Source organism: Salmo salar, chromosome ssa01, assembly GCF_905237065.1.
Source record: "Salmo salar chromosome ssa01, Ssal_v3.1, whole genome shotgun sequence".
Classification (NCBI taxonomy): Eukaryota; Metazoa; Chordata; class Actinopteri; order Salmoniformes; family Salmonidae; genus Salmo; species Salmo salar.
In genome coordinates this window covers 162,121,634-162,143,030 of record NC_059442.1, presented here as the reverse complement: position 1 = coordinate 162,143,030, position 21,397 = coordinate 162,121,634, and the positions used below count along the sequence as shown (strand labels likewise).

The 21,397-nt window shown below is 38.1% G+C and overlaps 1 protein-coding gene across 1 annotated transcript in view; it reads left to right on the top strand.

Moving 5' to 3' along the window:
• LOC106570838 (polymeric immunoglobulin receptor-like) overlaps positions 1 to 15,718 on the top strand; it is a 30,865-nt gene extending 15,147 nt beyond the window's left edge. The window contains exon 6 of the mRNA XM_014143405.2: positions 15,642 to 15,718. Within this exon, the coding sequence (XP_013998880.2) occupies positions 15,642 to 15,712 (71 nt within the window). The 3' untranslated portion in view covers positions 15,713 to 15,718. The remainder of the gene's footprint in view (positions 1 to 15,641) is intronic.
• Positions 15,719 to 21,397: the final 5,679 nt, after the last annotated feature.

Genomic DNA, 21,397 nt, shown 5'->3' with positions numbered 1-21,397 from the left:
ATGTTGGGGAGATCTAAAATCGAAAATACTATGTAAATAATCCATTACCTTTGATTCTCTTCATCAGATGTCACTTCCAGGTATCACAGGTCCATAACGAATGTAGTTTTGTTCAAAAAAGCTCATAATTTATGTCCAAAAATCTCCGTCTCGTTAGCACATGATGTAAGCCAGCCGGACTTCTCGTCATGAACGAGGGGAAAAATATATTTCCGTTCGTTCAAACATGTCAAACGTTGTATAGCATAAATCATTAGGGCCTTTTTAACCAGAACATGAATAATATTCAAGGTGGACGAATGCATAGTCTTTTATAACGTATTGGAACGAGGGTACCCAACATGAACTCGCGCCAGGTGTCTAATGGGACATCACCGTTCCATGGCTCTTGTTCGGTCAGATCTCCCTCCAGAAGACTCAAAACACTTTGTAAAGGCTGGTGACATCTAGTGGAAGCAATAGGAAGTGCCAAAATATTCCTAAACCCCTGTGTTTTTCAATGGAATAGGTTTAAAGTCAATACAACACATCAGGTATCCACTTCCTGTCAGAAAATGTCTCAGGGTTTTGCCTGCCAAATGAGTTCTGTTATACTCACAGACACCATTCAAACAGTTTTGGAAACTTTAGAGTGTTTTCTATCCATATATAATAAGTATATGCATATTCTAGTTACTGGGTAGGATTAGTAACCAGATTAAATCGGGTACATTTTTTTTATCCAGACGTGCAAATGCTGCCCCCTAGACCCAACAGGTTAATAGGAAAGTATTTATGACTATGTTTATTGCACGTACAGACAATTACTCTGTGGCAGAGCAACGAGCCAAACGGGGGTTTGACACCTCCAATGTTGAATCTGACGAGAAACCAGCGAAGAGGGTGAGGTGGGGATTTCTTAACTACTCTTATTCCATTGTTTGTATTACATGCATCAGGAAGTAGATGAAATAAATGTAAAACAAATGTAGTATTGTGCTTCGTAAGATGATGATGGAAGTGAAGCACTCCAGAAAGAGACAAATGAACCCAGACAAGCCCAGCTTCCAGTGCCCCAGCTTCCACCAGCCCCCAGTGGTAAGATCCTGCATTAGGCAACTGGGTCATTAAATGTATTATCAACAAGTTGATGGGAAGTTTGACACACATTCAAGTATGTGGGTGAAGAAAAGCTTACAGTTAATGCAAGTACTAGTCTTAAATTGAGACGGCATGAAATCATAACCTAATGACAGTTGATATGACAAGAAATTACCACACCCATCTGATCTTGACATACTTGATTATTAGTCACATTACCAAAGTGTAACAGTTCTTTATTTTATTAGCAACTTCAAGAGCCAGTGTCTTTGAAAAGACCCTACAAGGTACATAATGTTTCAAGTCTGATAAACAAGCCTACTTTCTAAAAGTTCTGTTCCCACCAACTGTACGGGATGAACAGGGAAATCTGTTAAGTGTGTACTGTAAATGTGGTAACGGTTTGACATCTGTGATATTCTCTGAAGTTGCAGATGCAGAGGACTTGAGGCCATGTGCCACCTCAAGCCAGAGCGACAGTAAGTATCTGGTTGTAGTTTGTTAGGGTAAACAATTGAATTGTATGAAGTATTACAGCTTTACAAACCTTTCAAAGCCACTCAATAGAATACAATTACCATCACATTTTTGCATATTAGGTTATTTCAAGTCTTATTTCTACTTTGTGCATACTGTTAGAACTTTCCAAATACTTGTGGTGCTGTGTATGGGTGAAACTTGTATTTACAACAGTAGTGAAATGACCATATTCTTCTTGGGTAAAACACAAGTGTGATGCCATGTTTGTAAATATCTGTATGTATTTGCCATCACACTAAAAGCATTATTTAAAACAAAAAATTATGCTTAGCATTTCATTAACCTTCCCACTGAGCTCCTGACTGACATCCCTTCACTGTGGCTTCTGAGATGCCCGCTGGATACATTAAAGGTATATTATGTTAGCCTATATGTTACAAAATGTTGCTTCTCTTGTATTATCAACATCAATTCCAAATTGTATGGCTGTCAGCAGCTATATGGTTATCAATACTACTAATATATATGAAGGGTGGATATTTTGATCGAGGTATTTCACATGGCCTTGATACATGTCCTGCCTGGTACTCATGGCTTCTATCGTCAAGCTGCTTGCAACTAAACTGCTGAGTCTTTTATTATTTTGCAGATCTTCAAGCAGTGGAGATGAGGATAATGGTGAAACTGGAGATGATCCGTACAGAGTTCAAGACTGTTCTGAACCAAGTTATGGAGGCCATAGAGGCCCAGCAGCCAAAGGAGTCGGAATCCTTGGGGCAACTTGAAATGCTGCAAAACCCTGCAGAAACAAATGAGGAACTGAAGGATATCTGTGAAACACTTAGACTCCCACTATCGAAAGAAAATGGTAAGGATGGCCATTTAAAATGTATCTGTTTGTAAAAAATGGGAAATCTACATCAAGTATTTTAACAGCAATTGACAAAAATAAGTTAGCTGTTTATCAAGAGCCACTTGAATGCGTCCAGATTTGAGAGAAGATTGCAACCTGCAATCTTATTGAATCTAAATATCTTAATGTCAACGAAATGCAGTTGCCATATGCCTATTTAGTGTTTGGATTGATTTCCCAATTAACACTTAAGTTATCTTAAGAAGAAACGATCAGCCTGTTTACACAAGTTTTAGCCCATGATTACATGATATACTACAAAAATGATTTCTCATTACTATCAATCAGAACTTTATGGCCAGCTGTTTTAGCTGAGGAACACACAAATGAGTGGGAATTTTTTAAATATTGTTAATTTTATCAGATCCGATACCTGACCCTCTGCTGTGGCCTGGACCTGGGCTCAGGAATCAGACGAATGATGAGAAAAATTGGAACACAGGAGCTGTGGACAGGTTACTCCTTGAAGGGGAAGAGGGCCTTTAATGAGCTATCAATCTATGATGCTGTCACAAGTAAGTAAATGCACAAGTTTAGATAGTATTATTGGTCAAGTGATGGTAAGTCAAATGTGTATTTATTAACATTTCAAATGAATTAAATCAGTAACAAGGCAGTTACAAGCTAAATGTGAAATCCTACCACCTGTTAAGATCGGCGAGAGGACAAAGGAAAGGTGAAGGAGAGAGGTCTCATGGCCAAAACTGCCTATGAGGGACGAGAGGGACAGTACCCAACCTCTGTCTCAGCCAGCATAGGTGGAAAAGTAATGATATGACATGGAATGTACCATTTCAATTCTTTTTCACAACATAGGAGCGTCCCTGAAAGCACACCCCAAGGCTACCTACCAAGAGGTAGATGACAAAATAGCAGACTGTCACGTCCTGACCAGCAGAGGGAGTAATTGTATTAGTATTTGGTCAGGACGTGGCAGAAGGGTATTTGTTTTGTATGGTTGGGGTTGTGTGTATTATTTAAGGGGTGTTTGGTTTATGTAGTCTGGGGTTTTAGTATATGTTCTAGTGTTGGTTTTCTATGGTTTTCTAGTCTGTCTATTTCTGTGTGGTCTGTGTGGCTCCCGATCAGGAACAGCTGTACGTCGTTGTTCCTGATTGGGAGTCATATATTAGTTGCTTGTTTTCACCTGGGGATTTGTGGGTAGTTGTCTTTAGCACTGCTGTTGTGAGTGTAGCATGTTAAACTGTCTCGTTTTGTTATTTTTTTTTTCCGTGCTCTCTGTGTTAATAAATATTCAAGATGAGCATCCACATTCCTGCTGCGTTTTGGTCATTACAATACGATGACACCCGTGACACAGACGCTCTCAAACATGCACCAGCTCGGCTCAAGAGTAAGAGAAAGGTATGATTAAATATAACATTTTTTTTTTTTGCTTCACTTTAATCCAGTCGGTCAGTATAGGTAAATGATTGTGCTAGTACAAAAGGAATGTATTAGGGAATTGACGTTAAACCGACATTTTGATCATTTGTTTATGGAAAATAATGACCAATTTCTGTTATTGTGACTTCCAGGAGTGGGTCGAGGAAGCAACAGTGGATGAGGATGGAGCAGTAGCACCTGAATAAACATAACATAACATAGTTATTCACTTTTACCTTTAAGGAGTTTTAAAGTTCTTGATTGGAGTGCAGTGTTCATGTTTTTACTGACTTGTTATTTTGATTTTGAGGTTATTGCTATGATTCTGTTCACGAATCTATTGTGATACAGTTTAAGTAAAAAATAAAATCGTATTTTCTGGAATTTTGCATATTTCGTCAGTGGACACCTACCGACAGGATACTGTGTATATGTTCAGGGTAGATTAAATGTTGTGTCTTAAGGGGCCTCCTGAGTGGTGCAGTGGTCTAAGATAGTGCAAGCTGTGTTGCTACGATACCTGTCTGTGTCGCAGCCAGCCGCGACCGGGAAACCCATGAGGTGATGCACAATTGGCCCAGTGTCGTCCGGATTAGGGGAGGGTTTGGCCGGCCGGGATGTCCTTGTCCCATCACACTGTTACGTGCCTTATTGGTATTGTAGGTACCCACTGACGAAAGTTACGTTCCCAGTGGTTCCCAGAAACTGCATTTTATGGGGCTCTCAATGTACTTTCTGACATTAAGCAACATTATGAGATTGACCTAAAAATACACATATTTAACCTGTCTGGGCTAGGGGGCAGTATTTTCACAGCCGGATGAAAAACGTACCCAATTTAAACAGGTTACTACTCTGGCCCAGAAACTACAATATGCATATTATTAGTAGATTTGGATAGACAACACTCAGAAGTTTCTAAAACTGTTTGAATGGTGTCTGTGAGTATAACAGAACTCATATGGCAGGCAAAAACCTGAGAAAAATCCAAGCAGGAAGTGGAAAGTCTGAGAATTGTAGTTATTTTGATTCTCTATCGAAACTACTGTGTCTGTGGGGGACGTTGCACTTCCTAAGGCTTCCATTGGCTGTCAACAGCCTTCAGAAAGTGGTTTGAACATTCTCCTGTCACTAGGCAGATAATAGGAGCTCAGTTACTGAGTGGTCTGCCTGGCAACAAAGGGATTGGATATGCGCAGTCACGCGAGCACACCGTTCCTTCTTTTTCTTCTTGAATGAATATGCTATTGTCCGGTTGGAATATTATTGCAATTTTACATAAAAAATACCATAAAGATTGATTTTTAAACAGCGTTTCACATGCTTCTAAGTACGGTAATGGAACATTTTGAATTTTCGTCTCTGGTTCTGCGCTCGCGCGTTATGCCTTTGGATAAGTGAGCTCTACGCACGAACAAAACTGAGGTATCTGTACATAAATATGGATTATTTCGAACAAAAACAACATTTCTTGTGGAAGTAGCAGTCCTGGGAGTGCATTCTGACGAAGATCAGCAAAGGTAACAGAATATTTCTAATACTAATTCTGAGTTTAGGTTGCCCCGAACTTGGCGGGTGTCTGAATAGCTCGCCGTGATAGCTTAGCTATGTACTCAGAATATTTAAAAATGTGCTTTCTCCGTAAAGCTATTTTAAAATCTGACACAGCGGTTGCATCCAGGAGTAGTCCATCTATAATTGTTATATATTTTGTCAACATTTATGATGAGTATTTTTGTAAATTGATGTGCACATTCCCCGGTCGTTTTGGTGGGAATACATTTTCTGAACATCACACGCCAATGTAAAATGCTGTTTCTGGATATAAATATGAACTTTATCGAACAAAACATTCATGTATTGTGTAACTTAATGTCCTAGGAGTGTCATCTGATGAAGATCGTCAAAGGTTAGTGCTTCATTTAGCTGTGTTTTGGGTTTTATTGACACATGTCCTTGCTTGGAAAATGGCTGTGTGATTATTTTTGTCTATGTACTCTCCTAACATAATCTAATGTTTTGCTTTCGCTGTAAAGCCTTTTTGAAATCGGACAATGTGGTTACATCAAGGAGAAGTGTATCTTTTAAAATGGTGTAAAATAGTTGTATGTTTGAGAAAGTTGAATTATAACATTTTTGTTGTTTTTGAATATTCCGCCCTGATATTTCACTGGCTGCGTCCCACGTAGCTCATAGAAGTTAACTGTTTAAAATCCACCACATTTCTACATCCTGAAAAGACTTGGGACGTAAGTTTTGTCAGCAGACACCACAGCTACGTAGAAGGCACGTTTCACAATAACGTTATCATGACTTATGTAGGGACTAAAATAACTTTGGTCACATCCTGGAACATAATTTTGTAGCGACTCCTGTGGCAGGCCGGGCGCATGCACGCCATAACGTCGCTAAACGTCAGAAAGTACGTTGAGAGCACCATAAAATGCAGTTTCTGGTAACCACTGGGAACGTAACTTTTGTCAGTGGGTACCTACAGTACCAATAAGGCACGTTACAGTGTGCACGTTCAGGGAAGATTCAAGGACATCTCTTATAACGTTATTTAGCTGTTTAAAATCCCCCACATTTCTACATCCTGAAAAGACTTGTGATGTAAGTTTTGTCAGCGGACACCACAGCTACGTAGAAGGAACATTTCACAATAACGTTATCATGACTTGTGTAGGGACTAAAATAACGTTCTTGTCACGTCCTGGAACGTAATTTTGTTAGCTGGTAGCCTGTCAAGCATTACATGTAAACAATATTACATATACAGTAGTATATAGAAAAGTACATTTTTGTTTGTGAAGCTTGCATTCAATTGCCACACCCTTTTCACATGAACTTCCATTCTTGTAAAAAGCGAATAAAAATAACCATCAAAATTGAAATAGCAAATTATTTTAAAGTAACTTAGTAACTTTTACTGAGTACATTTTGAATGTGCTACTTTTTACATTTACTTCAGTAGTTTTTTACACCAGCACTTTTACTTCTACTTGACTACAATTTCATTAAAGTAACAGTACTTCTATTCCAAATGGATGACAATAGAAATATGAAGGTAATATTTTCTGTTTTTCAGAGTAGAGTAAAAACACCCACCTTAAACATTTTCACACCGTGTATAGGCCAAGACACTATTGTCATAGAGACAGTCATTTACCACTTCCTTGTTCCTCTGTAGTTTGTTGAAGTAGCAGCGTTCTATTCTTGTATGGCCACATTTCACACACAAAAGGTGTAAAGAGCTGAACAGATGTTTCCATTTTGTCATAGCAGCAGAAAAATATATAATAAAAACATGTATATTAATCTATTTCTCTGTGATGTTTTATGGACTGTATTTTACAATAAACATAGTCTTTCACCATCAGATCCATAGATTTAACAGTCCTACCGATTCCTCTGGGCATGTTGGTGGTGATATCTGGTGTCCCTGTCACATGAAGCAGTGGACACATCAATTCAGTCTACAAGTGTAGACCTAATGACAGTCACAAATTGTCATTACAATCCACGTAGGTGTTGTGTAACCGATGTTTCTTTCCATTCATCAAATTGCAGGTGCGCAGTGCACTGTTTGGATGCTGGAATGATTTTGTGATTGGAGGAACGTTAGCAGGCCGCCTACAGGAGCACCTTATTGAAGTGATTGTTTGACATTCAGATGGAAACATCATGACTGGTTGTAATTCTGTCACATTAAAAGGGAGTGCATGTTAATAGTGATTTGACAAATCTTTACTAGTCTTAGACTACTAGGCCCACAGAGATCATATATGAATACAAAATGTATATGTAATTCTACCAAGGCTTTAAAAAATAAACTTTCACCCCAGTTAAATAATATTATTACAATATAGATCCTTAACACTTCTCTGAGGGCGTAGAATGCCCTCATTGTTCCCCACTGTGTTTTGGTTGGTAATAATTTGTAGAGTAGCTCTGTTTGTCATCAACATGCATTTTTTTCACCATTCTAAATGTCTGAAGAATCCATATGTTCTTCTGAAATAGAAATACTGGCCATTTTAAACTCTTATGAAGGCTATTTAACAAAATGACAATTATGGTCATGATTCATATTTGCATTTTTCTGGTCTCAGTTTTGCCTCAGTCTCGAACACCTTGTCCCGCTTCAGGTCTCGGGTTTTGACTCAGTCTCATAGCAGCACAAAGAATATCATAAAAAATATATATTTATCTGTGATGTTTTATGGACTGCATTTTACAATGAACAGTCTTTCGCCATCAGTTCCATAGATCTAAAAGTCCTACTGATTCCTCTGGGCAAGTCTTCCCTTTACAATTCCCCTTAAAGAAATGCATTGTACTGCAGCAATTTACAGAGGAACATGTTCTAAATGTTGAAATTATTTTGCAGATGGGAGAGAACGTTCTTCTACCTGCCAAAAAATGGTAATGCTGTGCTCTTCCTCCTGTCCACCATCATTGCTGTGGTGAAGTTCAGGGCAAACTGACTGCGATGTGAAATTAAAGATGACTAGAAACCAGACACGTCTCTCTGGTGAGACCAACGGATAGATTTACTTCTTGCACCTGGCTTTTCAGGGATAAAACACACAAAATAAGAAACTGTTCATTTTATGGTACATTTTACCTGTCTTTGACCTAATTTGACTTTTTAGTCCATATGTTGTAGCTCACATGAGTTCTTTCATAGCTGATCTTATTTATTGAATCATAGAATAGTACAGTAAGACTGTCTGCTTTATATGTTAAAAATGCATGCCTTGTTAATAAACTCTAAAATCAATTAAGATATTCTTATAAAGTTGTGTCTCTGCCCAAATACATTGTTTCTGTGTTATGGTGTTTGCAAGCACACATACCCTTCAACTGTAAATTATTAAGCACAAATTAAATAAATGTATTTAAAAAAGGTGAATTAACTATTTAATCCCCATAATTTGGAAATCAACATATGTTCACACCCTGCTAAAGTGTGGACATCCTTCAGATGTGAATAACTATTGCCCTATTTCCAAGCTCCCTGTCCTGGTCAAAGTCTTCTCAAGTGAACTCTCAGCTAAATATATTCTTACTTGAAACAGCATCCTGTGTGGGGTTCAGTCTTGCTTTTGTTGACCACAAACTGTTGCTAGCCTGACTTAATAACGTTAGTGTCAGTGGCTGTCAATTTGTTTACAAACTATCGCTCAGACAGAACACAATGTGTCTATTCTGAAGATCACAAGTCTTCTGACTTTTATGTTTTCTGGAGGTGTACTCCAGGGCTCCATTTTATCTTCATTAAAAAGGTGTCATCCTACAAATACCTAGGTATATGGTTGGAAAAGAAGCTGTAATACAAAGTTCATATTGATAATCTTGTGAGGAAGCTTAAACTGAAATTGGGTTTACATTTTTTAGACACGGTCAACTAGGTGGTTGCTAGTCCCCAGGGCCGTTACCCAGTTAGGCAAGACTGCCATTTCCTATTGTGGACCAGAGACATGGAGAGAGAGACAGTCTGCTTCACCTAGATGTTCTAGTGCCCCTCAGTGAGTTTAAAACGCAAGTGTAAATGTTTCTTTCAGGCCGTTTTTCCTTAGTCCTCGATTTTGGCCAGGTATGTGTATTCATTTTTCCAGTTAATAATTTATCATTCTTGTCATCTGTACATTTTTGTAAACACAACCTCAGGATCCAGTCTTCATCACATTCACTGTAAAATAAAATACAACACCAATTAAATAGGCTGCTGGGTCATCCATTTTAATTAACACTATACATGATTTTATTTGATATAAGATATACAAATGTGCTAATTAAATAAAGTAATCAATTTTAGAGCCTTATGTTACAACTAGTTGATAGAAACTACTAGTTTCTATCTGCCACTGAGGGGGGCATATACACTCAAACAGAAGCAGGAAGAGAGTTAAACACAGCCATTGCTATTAGGAAGTTCAGTCATTCTCTTTGGTGTCTTGGTCCTTGACACGCACATTGTGCATTTGTACCATAGAACATACGGAGACACAGACCCAGAAATGGCTTCTCATCTCTCCCTCTACCTCCTCCTCATCTTCTCCAGACTCTCAGGTAAGGGTAACAAGTTATTTAGGGGGAAATGATGTGGCAAGTGGCAGTTTGGTAGGCACAGCTTGTCCATGAATTAATCGTAAAATTGAAGATTAGCTGATAATTGCAAAACAAATATGATGGATAATACAGAGAACATTTATTGATCAACACTTTGAAATTATCGAACCAGAATGGTACACATCAAAGCAAACATGCACTACAATTGATTATTTAATTTGTATATCATATATCAAATAAAATCACTTATAGTGTTAATAAAGATGGAGGACCTGGCAGCCTATTTACAGTAGTTGGTGTTGAGCAGCAACAGTTGAGATGGAGTCAGAGGTTCAAGTGTTTTTTAAAGTATATTTTACAGTTTAAGTCAAGGATCATCAACTAGATTCAGCTGCGGGCTGATCTTTTCTGGAGTGGATGGTCAGGGGGCCGGAATATAATTACAAGTAATTTATAGACTGCAAATTGACCGCAAGAAGCCCAAACAGATGACTAAAACATAATCACGTCAAACCTTGCTTACATTTGTATACAATTACATACATCTTACTATTATGCTTGGTAGTACTTCGGAACAGATTTCCAAAATTAAAATGACTTTGAGCTGATTTGCTGGCCTTTTTACAGTCTTTTATGTCAAACAATAAATATTTTTTGCTCAGAAAAATTGGGGAGCCAAATAAAATCACCCGCGGGCCAAATTCGGGCGTGGGCCACCAATTGATGAACCAACCCTGCACTACTGAGGCTACAGTATGATAATAATGCAATAAAAGCAGAATTACTTGATCTGAAGTCCAGAAGTAGCCTATGAAGAATAATATTGTCATAATGTAAATAAAGGAGGATGAAAACTATCAGGCAACAGAGGATGAATTAAAGGATTTCATGACATCTAATCTCAAGATTATGGAGGAAAAGGGGGATACAATTTATTTTCAAAGGGCTCAGCATTTTGTTGGCAAAGGGGAGGGAAGGTACTGTCAGTAGTGTAAAAAGTACCCAATTATCATACTTGAGTTAAAGTAAAGATAGCTTAATAGAATAATACTTAAGTAAAAGTGAAAGTTACCCAGTAAAATACTACTTGAGTAAAAGTCTAAAAGTATTTTGTTTAAAATATTCTTAAGTATGAAAAATAAATGTAACTGCTAAAATGTACATAAGTATCAAAAGTAAAAGTATAAATCATTTCAAATTCCTTATTTTAAGCAAATCAGATGGCACCGTTTTCTTAATTTTGTTGTTTAAATGTATGGATAGCCAGGGACACACCAACACTCAGACATCATTTACAAATGAAGCATGTGTGTTTAGTGAGTCTGCCAGATCAGATGGGTAGGGAGCTGAAGAACACACCATTCTCTATTAATGAGCAATTTCCCCAAGAAATAGTGGAGAGACGATGTGCCCTGTATCCGACTTTCAAAGCAGAATGTTCTTCTGGTTATCGATAAATTGTATGTAAACAACTAATTGTTCAATCATTTGAAGATAACAATTTGGCTGTGAGTGATACCTCATGCTGAAGTAGTCCTGATACACATTGCACCTCACTACACATTATAATCCTATATTATTATTGTACTTTTTAATGCATGATGGTCATCGTTTTTTACTCATGCGATACAGAACCTTGGACTATGTGGACTTATAATTAGATTTAGATTCATGGGAAGGCAAAAATGGGAAATGCTTACTTTTTTATTTATTTATTTTGAAGACTGCACAGGCGTTAAAATGGAAAAACCAAGGTTGGGTTTTGACTTTGATCTGATACAAGCTAATTGCAGAGATTGGGTTTATTATGACTTGAATGCTGTTATAGCCTACTGTGCTGCCCTTTTGGTGGATGAGAATTAGAACTAATATAATTGAATAAGATAAAAAAATATTGACAGGTGAGAGATCTAATGTGGGGCTAGGATAGGATGAAGTATTGATAGAGGAGGATGGTTAATAACTTGTCTAGGTTCTCTACTGGAGTAGGAATATAGGATCCTATAACAATTGGTATCACTATCTTTTTGACACCATGTAAACAATAAATCTCCATCTCAAACATGCAAAGGACATATTATTGTTCCGATACACAATGGCAAATGGGTTTGGTGTTATCAACAGGGTCTGTTATTTTCTGCTAGCGAGCGTCTGGTTAACACTGGGTTAAACCGATTATAGCCAGAATTAACACAATAGCTGGCTTATGGAAGTATATTATATTTTTACACAATCTATATACGTGACTCTTATCTTTCAATGCTATAGGCCTATGTGTAAAACAGCCAACTTGATAGATCAACTATAAATGTGTGTCTGTGGAGAGAAGGTTGGTTTACAGGTTTACTTGCTCTAGATTGTCAGAACTGCATGTTCTTTATTGCTATCTCCCCCTGGCTGTGTCAGGGTTTATTATAAAATAAATGTATCTATCCCTTTATGGGTAGTGTGATGCGGAGGACAAATATTTACTCGCAGTCAATAGCGGCTCTTAAAATGTATTTTCCATCTTCTTTCTTGAAATATGTCTCTCTGCTGACAGGCAGCATGCATGTAACTGACATTAACAACTGTTCTTGTGATATTATATAGAAGGACCCTTCTCTTTTTACATTATAAAAAATGTGTTATTCGGAACCAATGAAATAAACAGACTGGGCTGACATGCCTATAGCCTTTTCGACGATTATCTTAATATGAACATGAAAATATAATATTCCGCCTGTATTATTATATTATATTATTATTTTTATATATTATTTTATTATATTTTCTCTCTCTTTTTTTACTACAACAATTCTGTATAGAAAGTTAGCAAAATAGATCTTCCTACCATGGAATGGAAAATACTGTAATTGTCTATTTTTGGAAAAATATGCCAGATTAATTATTTAGTCATATCCCAGTTTATGACTAAATAATAATAATTAAAAAAGTAAGTTAACATGTTTCTATGAAGTGCTGAATTTGAGGTCAGGGACAGGGACTGGACACATGCTGAAACTCTGAAGACAGGAGCAGTAGCTTGTCTTATCAATAACACTTCCTGTATTATGTGTGTTATAGTCCAGATGGAAAGTATTTTTTCTGCTGTAAGAATTTGCTTCCAATCTAATTTGTTTTCTGTTGTTGTGTCTACAGGTGCTTATCGTGTGTCTGTGAAGACAGGAGGCTCCATCACCATCCCATATCTCTATGATCTGAAGTTCAAAACCAATGTGAAATACTTGTGTAAAGAAGATTATTTGAAAAGATGCTTCCCTGATGTACATACTAAGAGCATAGATAAGGCCTCAATCTCTGATGACATCAACAAGCAAACCTTCACTGTGACCATGACTGATCTGGGGACAGAGGACTCTGGACGTTACTGGTGTGCTGTGGAGATCAATGATGGACCAGATAAATGGCTGGCACAGTTCGATCTATCTGTCACTCCAGGTAAGATCCTGCAACTCTTCCATATGATTACATGACTGGTGTTCTGGGTACATTTACTGCTATCACTATTATTGTTGAAGTTGACATATGGGATGTTGGTATATGTTTACTTTCTGTTCTCTATACATCATATCATCATTATGATATTTGTGGTCAGTTGTTACAAAAAAACACTTGATCACTCAGGACCTTCTTTGGTGTCTGTACCTCTGTGTTCGGGTACTCCAAAACTCTATGTGGACCATCAGGATGTGACTGGAGTTGAAGGAGGGAGTGTCATTGTAAATTTCTATTATAGTGACACTGGAAAAAATAAGTGGTGGTGCAGGATTGGTGGCAGGGGTTCCTGTGTGGGAAGGAATTCTGGGACTATAGATGGAACATCAGTGACCCTACAGCTGACCACTGATGCCACCAGAGGAAACATCTTAATGGTGACTATGAGTGGACTGAAGATGGAGAACACTGGCTGGTACAGGTGTGGAGTGGGAGACCTTATGATGCCTGTTCACATCACTGTCAGACGACAAACTACCACACAAAGTACCACCACTGTAACCAGTGAGTAAAGAGCAATCAGAAACTGTAGAATTAAGTATTAACCTTGTTTAATCCAGTCTTGCTGGCTGATCATCTAAAATAAATTGATTGTAACCTGATTAAAAGCTTTTAGTGGTCCTACCATTGGTTTAAACTCAACAGTGCTAATACTAAGTCTACATATTGGGGTAAATTAAATAAACTGAACAAGAAGGTCATAGCCAGTGGGGTAAAGTACTTAAGTAAAAATACTTTTAAGTACTTCTTAAGTAGTTTTTGAGGTATCTGTACTTTACTATTTATATTTTTGACAACTTTTACTTTACTACATCCCTAAAGAAAATAATGTACTTTTACTCCATACATTTTCCCTGAAACTCAAAAGTACTCGTTACAATTTTAATGCTAAGCAGGTCAGAAAATGGACAGAAAATTCACGCATTTATCAAGATAAAATCCCTTGTCATCCCTATTGCCTCTGATCTAGCGGACTCACTAAACACAAATCATTCATTTGAGTGTTGGAGTGTGCCCCTGGCTATCCTTACATTTAAAAAAACATGGCAATTGTGCCGTCTGGTTTGCTTAATTTAAGGAATTTGAAATTATTCATACTTTTAAATTATTCATACTTTTACTTTAACTTTTGATACTTAAGTAAATTTTAGCAATTACATTTACTTTTGATACTTAAGTATGTTTAAATAATTTTTTACTTTTACTCAAGTAGTATTTTACTGGGTGACATTCACTTTTACTTGTCATATTCTATTAAGGTATCTTTACTTTTACTCAAGTATGACAATTGGTTACTGGTCATAGATTAGCCATATTGTCTTTTTACAGTTCAGTCTACCCTGTGTCTCTCTGGTACACCAGTCATAATACCATTGTTGTTTTCACCTCACAGCAACCCAAGCTCCAACCACTGAACAATCCTCTTTCTCTCCAGCTGCTGAGCCTGTTCAGACTGACAACACAGTCCAAGGACCTGAGGGGGGCAAGGAGAAGGACACCATGAGGTAATTATCACTCATTCAGCTGTATTTCACACTTACTCTTCCAAATGGATGACAATAGAAATATGAAGAAAGGTAACATTTTCTGTTTTTCACAGTAGTGTTTAGGGCACAAAAACACCAACGTTTTCACTAGTATAGGCCAAGACACTGTTATAGAGACATTCACCATCATAGAGACAGAGACATTTACCACTTCATCGTACCTGGGTGAGATGAAGAAGTCTTAGATGGTAAAGTTTCACACATAAAAGGCGTGAAGAAATTAACAAATATTTCCATTTTGTCATAGCAGCACAAACAACATCATAAAAAACATCTGTGATGTTTTATGGACTGTATTTTACAATAAATATAGTCTTTCACTATCAGTTCCATAGATCTAAAAGTCCTACTGATTCCTCTGGGCATGTTGGTAGTGGTGATGGCTGGTCTTGTAGTCACATGGAAGATGTGGAGAAAGCATAGTAAGTATTCATTCTATAATGATTTAATGAAAAAGTGATCAGTTTGATTTTTAGGATTTTTTTTTCTGGAGACAATAAATATCTTCCTTGAAGAGAGCTGTATTAGCCTATTTTATAAACTATGTATCTTGACATAAGAGGAGGAGCCTCAAAAGTATAACTGTTCTATGATGAATGTATTCAGTATTATTCTAGTGTATCTCAGAGGTCTGTAATACTGCATCTCTTTCTTTATTCCAGAGGACAATAAGGCCATGGACCAGACAACAAACACCTCAGTGGTAGGCTACACTCATGTTCCTCTCATCTGACTCAAGGCCTTGTGGGTAATCCACTGTCTGTGAAAGATGCAGGCATTAGATATTAGCTCTTCAGCTAAAGCTTCATGTCCACTGTGTTGTAACTGTACAATTTATACATGTTAACTCTATATTTCAGTGTGATTTCAGTTTCTCAAAGTGGTTTGCAGTGTAGAAATAATAATCAGGTCTGTAGCTAGGTCAGTGGTTAAGGTGATGTGATTTCCTGTTCAGCTTTGTAGACACAGTAGGCCTATGTTGCTTCTCTGTCCTGTTCCTATTTGACCTGACTGACACTGTGCTGTTTGAGATTAAGAAAGCTCATATCTCAATGTTGTTAAAACAAATACATGCCTTATATTGTGGATTATGTAAATGTACAAGGTATCTCATACATGTAGACTGATGATGAGTTTTTATCATTAACCCCCTTTGTGTGTCTCTACCAGCAGGACCCATTTCCTGACAATGGTGATGTGACGTACAGCACTGTTGTCACCTGTCACCAAGAGGAGGAACCAGCTAAATGTACAGACCAAGGTAAGGCTGCTGTTCTGATCACTATGATGTTAATAGATGAAGTTGTCGCTAAGTTGATCTGTCGTTTATGTGGCAGACTGGTGCATGGGGTTATAGGTGAAGTCACATATTTGTAAAACACTGAAAATGTGTTATGCTGTAAAAACATGTATGTACCTCGTCCCGTGTCAGCTATTCTGCAACAAATGGTTGAAGTGTTTCCAAGCTGTCGCCTGCATTCCATCATCACAAATTGTCCCTCTTCACCTCTCTACCTGTGTGTGTCCCTCCTTTCTTCTAGGTAGAACCTGATGATAATGTGGTCTACAGCTCACTAGCCCTACAGCTGGACCCATTTCCTGCCAAAGGTGATGATGATGTGACGTACAGCAGTGTTGTCCCCAAGAGGAGGAACCAGCTAAATGTACAGACCAAGGTAAGGCTGCTTTTCTGATCACTATGATGTTAATAGACTGAACAAGAATATAAATGCAACATGCAACAACGTCAAAGATTTTACTGCGTTACAGTTCATGTAAGGAAACCTGTCAATTGAAATAAATTAATTGACCCTCATCTATAGATTTCACATGACTGGGAATACAGATATACATCTGTTGATCAGAGATATGTAAAAAAAAAAAGGTAGGGGTGTGGATCAGAAAACCAGTCAGTATCTGGTGTGACCACCCTTTTCCTCTTGCAGCACTACATCTCCTTCACATAGAGTTGATCAGACTGTTGATTGTGGCATTTGGAATGTTGTCCCACAAGTTACTTAATATTGGTGGGAAATGGACCACGATGTCGTGCAGCATCCCAAACTAGCTCAATGGGTGACATGTCTGCTGAGTATGCAGGCCATGGAAAAACGAGGACATTTTTAGCTTCTAGGAATTGTGAACAGATCATTGCGACATGGGTTTGTGTATTATCATGCTGAAACATGAGGTGATGACGACGGATGAATGGCACGACAATGGGTCTCAGGATGTATCTCTGGACATTCAAATTTCCATCGATAAAATGCAATTGTGTTCATTGTCTGTTGCTTATGCCTGCCCATACCATAACCCCACCACCACCATGGGTCACTCTGTTCACAGCAAACCGCTCGCCCACACGACGGCATACACGTTGTCTGCGGTTTTGAGGCCGGTTGGACATACTGCCAAATTTTCTAAAACGACATTGGACGTGGCTTATGGTAGAGAAATTAATATTAAATTATCTGGCAACAGCTCTGATGGACATTCCTGCAATCAGCATGCCAATTGCACGCTCCCTCAAATCTTGAGACATCTGTGGCATTGTGTTGTGACAAAACTGCACATTTTACAGTGGCCTTTTATTGTTCCCAGCACTTTTATTGTTCCCATCACATATCAGAATCAGGTTTATTGTCCTTCAAGAGGAACATCAGGAAACAAACAACAATCAGACATAAATAGTACCACTCACCTGCCCATAGGAGGAAGATACCTGACATATGTCAAGATGGTGCCGACGGAGTTGGCAACATCATGACTAGCTCTTAGAAAACTTTGCAGTATTTAGTTTTTTTATGTACTAATTTTTACATTATTAACTTCACTAGGATAGGGGGCAGCATTCGGGAATTTTGGATGAAAAGTGTGCCCAAACTAAACTGCCTGCTACTCAGGCCCAGAAGCTAGGATATGCATATATTCATAGATAGGCAAAAACCTGAGAAAAATCCAACCAGGAAGTGGGAAATCTGAGGTTTGTAGTTTTTTTTAAGTGATTGCCTATCCAATATCCTTTGTCTGTGGGGTCAGATTGCACTTCCTAAGGCTTCCAGTAGATGTCAACAGTCTTTAGAAGTTGTTTCAGGATTCTATTGTGAAAGGGGAGAGAATAAGACCACCTAGAGTAAGTGGCTCAGCTGAAAGCCATGAGTTGTTTATCGCGCATGGCCGTGCGCACGACATTCGTTCCCTTTCCTTTCTAATGACAACGGAATTGTCCGGTTGGAATATTATTGAAGATTTATGATAAAAAACATCCTACATCATTTGACATGTTTCTACGAACTTTAATTGACTTTAATTGACTTTTTGTCTGGACTTTGTGCCCGGGCTTTGTGCATTTGGATTACTGGACTAAACACGCAAACAAAAAGGAGGTATTTGGACATAAAGATTAACTTTATGGAACAAAACTAACATTTATTGTCTAACATGGAGACCTGGGAGTGCCATCAGATGAAGATCATCAAAGGTAAGTGATTCATTTTAATGCTATTTCTGACTTTTGTGACACCTCTCCTTGATTGGAAAATGGCTGTATGGTTTTCTGTGGCTAGGCGCTGACCTAACATAATCGCATGGTGTGCTTTCGCCGTAAAGCCTTTTTGAAATCGGACACAGCGGCTGGATGAACAACAAGTGTATCATTAATCCTATGTATAACACTTGTATCTTTCATCAATGTTTATGGTGAGTATTTCTGTAATTTGATGTGGCTCTCTGCAATTTCACCCTGATGTTTGTTTGAGACAATGCATTTCTGAACATAACGCGCCAAATTCAAATGAGGTTTTTGGACATAAAGATGAACTTTATCGAACAAAACCAACATTTATTGTCTAACATGGAGTCCTGGGAGTGCCATCTGGTGAAGATCATCAAAGGTTTGTGATTAATTTTAACGCTATTTCTGACTTTTGTGACACCTCTCCTTCTTTGGAAAATGGCTGTATGGTTTTCTGTGGCTAGGCGCTGACCTAACATGATCGCATGGTGTGCTTTCACCGTAAAGCCTTTTCAACATTGGACACTGTGGCTGGATTACCAAGAATTTTATCTTTAAAATGGTGTATAATACTTGTATGTTTGAGGAATTTTAATTATGACATTTCTGTTGTTTGAATTTGGCGCCCTGGAATTTCACTGGCTGTCGGGAGGTGGGACGCTCACGTCCCGAACGATCCTAGAGAGGTTAACCTCTCTGGGCTAGGCGGGACGAAATCGTCCCACCTACGCAACAGCCAGTGTAATCCCGTGGCGCGATTTTCAAATACCTTAGAAATGCTATTACTTCAATTTCTCAAACATATGACTATTTTACACCATTTTAAAGACAAGACTCTCGTTATCCTGTTAGGGCTAGGGGGCAGTATTGACACGGCTGGATAAAAAACGTACCGGATTTAATCTGGTTACTACTCCTGCCCAGTAACTAGAATATGCATATAATTATTGGCTTTGGATAGAAAACACTCCAAAGTTTCTAAAACGGTTTGAATGGTGTCTGTGAGTATAACAGAACTCAAATGGCAGGTCAAAACCTGAGAGATTCCTTTACAGGAAGTGGCCTGTCTGACCATTTATTGTCTTTCTTTGACATCTCTTCACAAAACTTAGGATCTCTGCGGTAACGTGACACTTCCCACGGCTCCAATAGGCTCTCAGAGCCCGGGAAAAACCTGAATGTCGTCATTCCAGCCCCAGGCTGAAACACATTATCGCCTTTCTCAAGTGGCCGATCAAGGGACAGTGGGCTTAGGCGTGTGCACTGGCCGCCCCCGTCTTTGTGTTTTTTCCTCTGTTTACCGAAAAGGAGATTCCCGGTCGGAATATTATCGCTTTTTTACGAGATAAATTGCATAAAAATTGATTTTAAACAGCGGTTGACATGCTTCGAAGTACGGTAATGGAATATTTAGAATTTTTTTGTCACGAATTGCGCCATGCTCGTAACCCTGATTTACCATTTCGGATAGTGTCTGGAGCGCACGAACAAAACGCCGCTATTTGGATATAACGATGGATTATTTGGGACCAAACCAACATTTGTTATTGAAGTAGAAGTCCTGGGAGTGCATTCTGACGAAGACAACAAAGGTAATAACATTTTTGTTATAGTAAATCTGATTTTGGTGAAGGCTAAACTTGCCCGTGATGGCTGGGCTATGTACTTAGAATATTGCAAAATGTGCTTTCACCAAAAAGCTATTTTAAAATCGGACATATCGAGTGCATAGAGGAGTTCTGTATCTATAATTCTTAAAATAATTGTTATGCTTTTTGTGAACGTTTATCGTGAGTAATTTAGTAAATTGTTAGTAAATTCCCCGGAAGTTTGCGGGGGGTATGCTAGTTCTGAACGTCACATGCTAATGTAAAAAGCTGTTTTTTGATATAAATATGAACTTGATTGAACAAAACATGCATGTATTGTATAACATAATGTCCTAGGGTTGTCATCTGATGAAGATCATCAAAGGTTAATGCTGCATTTAGCTGTCTTCTGGGTTTTTGTGACATTATATGCTAGCTTGAAAAATGGGTGTGTGATTATTTCTGGCTGGGTACTCTCCTGACATAATCTAATGTTTTGCTTTCGTTGTAAAGCCTTTTTGAAATCGGACAGTGTGGTTAGATAAAGGAGAGTCTTGTCTTTAAAATGGTGTAAAATAGTCATATGTTTGAAAAATTGAAGTTTTTGGATTTCTGAGTTGTTTGTAATTCGCGCCACGCTCTATCATCGGATATTGGCGAGGCGTTCCGCTAGCGGCACATCTAGATGTAAGAGGTTTTAATGCTTACATATCTTGCATTACTCATCTCATGTGTATTTACTGTTTTTCTATACTATTCTACTGTATCTTAGTCCGTTCCTCTCTGACATCGCTCGTCCATATGTATACAGTCTTAATTCATTCCTACTTAGATTTGTGTGAATTGGGTATATGTTGTGTAATTTGTTAGATATTACTTGTTAGATATTACTGCACTGTCAGAGCTAGAACCACAAGCATTTTGCTACACCCGCAATAACATCTGCTAATCACATGTATGTGACCAATAAAACTTTATTTGATTCGATTTGTACATGGAACTGTTTAGAATTGTGATAGTCCCTAGGATGAAACTCCTCCTGAAATTGTCCCTCTTCACCTCTCTACCTGTGTGTGTCCCTCCTCTCTTGTAGGCAGAACCAGATGGTAATGTGGTCTACAGCTCACCTACAGCTCACTAGCCCAACACCACACAGGTCAGTGTTGACTTATCTTCTCTCTCATTTACCTACACAGATGATGCTAATCTCTCAACAAAGAAACAGACAAGACCATACAATACTACTGTATGTGTACAATACATCACTCTTTAGTTACACAGTTTTTTATCCTTATCATACAGACAAGCTGACTAC